Source organism: Rhyacophila brunnea, unplaced genomic scaffold, assembly GCF_057557595.1.
Source record: "Rhyacophila brunnea isolate RB1 unplaced genomic scaffold, BYU_Rbru_1.0 scaffold_12, whole genome shotgun sequence".
Taxonomy (NCBI): Eukaryota; Metazoa; Arthropoda; class Insecta; order Trichoptera; family Rhyacophilidae; genus Rhyacophila; species Rhyacophila brunnea.
Window position 1 is genome coordinate 7,134,459 of NW_028232774.1, and position 6,000 is coordinate 7,140,458.

Here is a 6,000-nt window from a genome sequence, read left to right on the forward strand (position 1 = left end):
CAAACTAAGCCGGCTCTCACATTAGAACTCACCTCGTGTGCCGCACAGCCATTAATCAAACCTTCCGAGACCGGCGACCCAGTGTTGCATGTCACGGCCTCGCATATCTACCTAGCGACACTCAAAGGTAATCTCTTGAAACGTCAAAATATACTCTAGCTAGACGTGAAACGCCATTACGCAAATATTGCATGAGACGCGGAAACAGCGATTATTATGTATTGGTGCCGCAGAAATTTAAGTAGAAGGCGAAAATATTGGATTTATCCGTCAATTAGTCATATATCGATGCACAGTGCATCCTGACGTTTAGATAAAATGGCTGACGAGAGCGATTTGCGCAAGTACGTAGGCTAGCTCATATCGGCAGAGCCGATCTCGACAAGTAGGAAATTCGCATGCGACATGTCGATTTGCAACAGTTAGATGTTTTTTTCAAACTCTCTGCGGAGCTCCTCCGTTTGGCAAAGTGTGTTTTGTGAATAACGATGACGTTTTCGACATGTTGCTAACAAGGCGAATTCTGATGTAAGAGCCGGCTAAGAGTCACAGTATGTAAATAATTACATATTTATTTTATTATACAGAAAGTTTGCTGGAATATATTGTTTTAGATTTTAAATAAATTATGTCTAGGTATGTATTTTTTATCAAAAAATTATCTTTATAAATTTAAGATTGAATGGTCCGGGAATGTCAACTATTGTCTATATATATTGTCTGAGTAATAAAAATATATTATTATATTCGAAGATGTCAAATAAAACCTTATTTTATATTGTATCAGTCTTGGCAGAGATCCAAATATTGATGCATGCTCGCGGGAACGGGAAGTTTTCTTATCCCAAACGGTAGTTGAAAATTAAGCCACAGCTGCTGCCTGACAGCGCATCGACAGAGATGCTTCAATTCACTCGGCCGGAGTCCGCACCGCGAAGACGGAATCAAATGGTCTTCTAGAATATATGGATACCGTTCTAAGACTGTCCTCCTTTGGTAATTGTAATCGTCGGGATAGTTGAAATCTTTGTATTCGTTCATGTCGACGGTCAGTTTGACTGTAGGAATCGCCCTTAGAATTATTTTCAAACAGCTGACCAGTTCGTAAGGATATTTTCTGTCAGATTCTTTCAATCTATCTAAAATGGTTTCGATCGGATTTGTCGATGTGCTTTCTGAATTAAGCTGAGCTCCGAACCTCAGTAATATCATGAGGATTTCGGACGCTCCAAATTGTACGACGACGCGGACCGGCGGTGATCTTCCGCAGCTTTCGAGGGGCACATCGATAAAGCGGTGAACTGTATGGCCATCGGTGTATTCCAAGCCGGCATTAGTCGCGTGATCCAAGAAATAAACTAATGCGTGGACGTTTTCTTCTTTGTCTTTGAAGTCTGACTTCCAGCCGGCGATGAAGTGAGGCGCCGTCGTACCAAATATTGCACCTGACAATTTAAAACAATAAACTCATTCTAGTTTTGAAAAAGTGTGATTTTTTTTCATTTTAAATAAAAAGAGGTAAGTACCTAAACGCTAATTATTTTATAAAATTTAATTTCATGTCTAAAATTTTAACACCCACGTTGTGGGACCCAGGTTCGAATCCTGGGTTTGGTAAGTTGGTACACATATTGTTTTTCAATTTGTGTATGAGTCAGAGTATGGACCTAATAGGTTGAGCAAGTGGCTGACATCCATTTCTCGTAAAAACAAAATCTGTCAATACAAACCTCCACTCTGTGGACGCCCATATGATCGGACATGGCCGATTTTTTTTTTTCATAGATAACATAATATTATTTTCACTTAAAATTTTAATCTTAATTAAGTAATTAGTGCCTACATTAATTTGATAGCTAACTAATTTGTGATTTTATATTATATTTTCAAATTAAAATTACTCAAAAATTTTTGGAGTTACAGTGCCATCTAGATATCATTTAATGAGGCTAAAATTAGATAAGTTTAGAAGTGCACGATTACTGATTATTTATTATTATGAGTTTAGCAAATTATTTATTAATGGTAGGTATCGTCAACCTTCTTCGTTCTTTACATACATGATAAACGAAATAAGATATTATATAGGTATCTAGCAGTAGCGAATTGAGGAGGTAGGCTGTTAAGATTCGCCATAAATAGTGCACATTAAACTTTGATAGTCATACATATTTGTTTTTTATTGAACTAAGACTACAATTAACAGATGGTGTTCGTTAGTTTTTAAAAATCAATGAAACCCTTCCTAAACCAAACGATATGAGTTTTTGTATATTTTGGGCGATATGACAAAATTGTGCACACTCTTTCATTCATACGTATTTGTTTTTGTTAGATTAAAAATACAAATTACAGTTGGTAGTGAGACATTTTTTTTTAAATTCATTAAGCCCTGCCTAACCAAACTATAATAAATAAACAATATTATTCTATCTATAAAATATACAAAGTTATGTATGATTTAATTGCATAATACTAGATATTTTATAGATAGACGAGTATTTTTTGACTATTATCTATTATGCCAATGGCTTGGTTTTGCAGGGTTTAATTGAATTTTAAAAACTGACCAACACCATCCGTAAATAATTGTAGTCTTATTTCAATGAAAACAAATATAATATATGACTGACAAAGTTTAATGTGCACAATTTATGGTGGATCTTAATTGCCTACCTCCACCCTTCGCCACTGGTATCTAGTACTACACCAGTTCATAGACACTAGTCGGTATGACTAAGTATGCATAATGTTAATTAATAAGAATTCTAACTCACCCAGAAAAAGCCTCTCAAAAGTTTTTTCACATGCATATATCTCATCTAGTAACCTTGCGACGGTGAAGTTATCCTGAAGGCTCCAGTCAAAAGCCAATTTTGCTGTCACATACAAGACGTTATGGTACTTTCCCATTAGACAGACATTTCCATTAGCTGCCCGTGACGACTCGTGGAAACGCAGCGCTGCTAGGACAAAATGACGGCATGATGTTTCATAGTCGCATCCTTCGTTGCTACCTGTAATATTTAATTTTTTTATACTATTATTATTACTTATAACTACAGTCAAGCTCGGTTATTACGATCACGGATATAGCAAGATCTCGGATGTAACGAGGATACATTTGTTTACATTTTAGTTTATGATTTTCTCCATACATTTATTCACTTCTATAACAAGCTCCTTATCGGATATACCGAGCTAAAATATCGCCAAAAATTTCTTAAAACTGGTACACTAGTTAAGTTTCTATGTACCTACCTAATTGGTGGTTTCACCGACAAGATTGAAAAAGTATCCACGCATATAGTTGAAATTGCATGTAAAAAATTCAAGGTTTGTGAAGTCGGTAGGTACCTACCAGCGTTCATTACAATAAACAACTTCTTCTGTAGTTTGTGAATGCCATGCTTGTTTCGGGGAAAAATTCTAATTGTGTATTTTTGTTTGAATTGCGACTTTTACCGCTCATTTAAAAATACCTATTCTCTGATATAACGAGTAACGCTTATAACGAGCAAATTCAGTCGGTCCCATCTTCCTCATAATAACCAAGTTCGACTGTATATGACGAAAATAACAAAAATATGGCCCATCGACTGCGAAATTCCCATATCTGTAGTTATTTTAACAAAAATGATACAACCATTTTAGTAATTTCCCGTACATATCTGAACATTGCAGAAATAAACCTGTAATAGCATGACGTGTGTTAAATTCAGCTTCAAAATATCACTTTCGAATTATTTAAAAGGTAAAACAGTAAGTAATATAACAAATTTGTATGTTTATCTTTATATATATGTCACATTTTATTGGATGTTATCATTATATTAGGCGTTATGTGCTTTGCTTTACCACTTTTTACGTTACGGGTTATTGGAATGCTATGTAGTTACAACGTGTGTGAGTAATTAACAGTCAGATATGGGATATTAAATATTTAGTTTTTTTAGCTTCCTGCACAATTTGTAAAAAGTCACTTACGGGATATTGACATTAGGCCATCGATATACCTATTTGTACTTCATTTTTAATCACCTATGAGTTGGGAAAAATAAATACTTAGTCAAATTTAATAACAAAAACATCTTAATTATCAAAAAGTAAAACAATTATTATCATTGTGTCTGAACCTCTCCCCACTGGTTAAGAGTTAAGGGTCGTCGGATCAACTCATCAACTCATCACATCCATCGCAACAAAGAATAACTCTTCTAATAAAGCCTTAATGTAAAGCCTGAGTATACGCTGTACAGATGTGGAAGACCCATAGACCCATTTAAGTCATTGACTTATTGTATCTGGACTTCAGAATTGGCTTCAAGGGTCGATATGGACCGATGCTCCGTCTCATAAAAAATTAAAAATTGCCTTCATTGAATTATTAGGAAAATAATTTAATTCATTTATTTTATGCATATATTTTGTCATGTTTAATAATATGGTTTTTGTCTGTTTAGTGGAAGCCAGCGAAAGGCAAACAAATTTTGAAAATAACCGAAATACAGAATCATTTGTTAAGTTAGGTTATGTTAGGTTAGGTTATCATTCTTGAATTCATGAATTTTGCCGGAATCGGCTATGAAAATTACCTCTGTTACTGCCTGGCCTCCAGTAAACAGACTTGTACCAAAAATATTATTAGCTTATGATACGTTACTAACTACAACTCTATTACTACAAAATAATAATAAGCTTTTGTGTTACTTTGTAGTCTTTAAACATCTGACCATGCATGCCTACTGAAGTTTTGGGCAAGCAAATTTTGTCAGCGTCGCGGGTGAAAAAGTCTCTTTATCTATATATATAATATGATTATCTAGGTATATATGAATGTTTGTTTGTTTGTCCCGTATGCGTTCCTATACCATTCATCCGATTGCGATTCAACTTTGGTAAGTTGTTGTGCGCACACCCGCGAAGGTTTCTGAATTAGAAAAACAATCTTCTTCTTCTTTATTCTATCTTCTTCTATTCGTATAGTTCCTATACCATTTATCCGATTGCAATGAAACTTTCGTCAGTTATTGTGCGCACACCCGCGAAGATTTCTGAATGAGTACAACCATCTTCTTCTATTCTATCTTCTTCGTATGCGTTCCTATATTCTACTAAAGCGAAATGAAAAATATTCAACAAAAACGGTCAATCGGGATAATATTTGTGACGGGACCGTAATATTTAGACGATACATCCAGGAAAACGATAAATCGAGGAACGGTTAATGTGGGATTATTTAACATTGTTCTTATTGGCGTTTGGCGGGACTTTCAAAAATGAACGATCCGTGCGGAGAAACGATTTATGCGAGAACGGTAGATCGGGGTTCCACTAGTGTATGTTTATCTCACTTAATGGGTCGACCCGCCACACTGGGCCTCCAGGCCAGAGCGCTGTCTGCCCCCCGTTCTTATGGTGGTCATGGCTATGCAATCACATACTAGTATGTAAGTCGGTCAGGAATAGGCAAAATAATCTGAAGAAATAACCTTTGGCACAACCCGCAATAACCGTCCAAAAATATTGAACCAAGTCTCTTCTTTTTTGCCTTGAAAATAAACAGTCCCTGTCTAAATTCTGGAAGATTTCGTCGAAATAACAATCCATGAAGACGTCCATCTTATTATTTTATATTTATTGAAATCACATTTCAATAGGGTATTTTTATTGTACTTTTGAACATTTGCTTTGGGCTTGTAAACATCATTTTAAACTTGCGGAAATCTTTCGTAATTTTGTTTTAAAAGCCAAAGACAAATTTTATAATCATGATAAGTAATATAATTTATATTTAAAAAGCTTAACAATTGATAATTATTATTAAAACAAAAGAAATTTTAATTTTTAGTCTTAAACGTTTATGTGTTTTGTTTTTTAATAATGAAATTTGTCGAAGGGCAAAACTGTTGTTGGTTTGCTTATATTTAACTAATTATTGAAAAAAAAAAAACACTTCGACATGTCAAACATGCAATTGCAGGATGGGAACTAACTTAA

At 34.7% G+C, this 6,000-nt stretch overlaps 1 protein-coding gene across 1 annotated transcript; it reads right to left on the reverse strand.

Annotated features, from left to right (window-relative positions):
• Positions 1-783: 783 nt before the first annotated feature.
• Positions 784-5,622, reverse strand: stops (SOCS domain-containing protein stops). Its single transcript, XM_085940129.1, has 3 exons — positions 5,493-5,622; positions 2,778-3,017; positions 784-1,445 (listed from the first exon to the last, which is right to left on the reverse strand). Exons 1-3 carry the CDS (start codon positions 5,620-5,622, stop codon positions 784-786), a joined length of 1,032 nt encoding a protein of 343 aa, XP_085796255.1.
• Between the last annotated feature and the right edge of the window lie 378 nt (positions 5,623-6,000).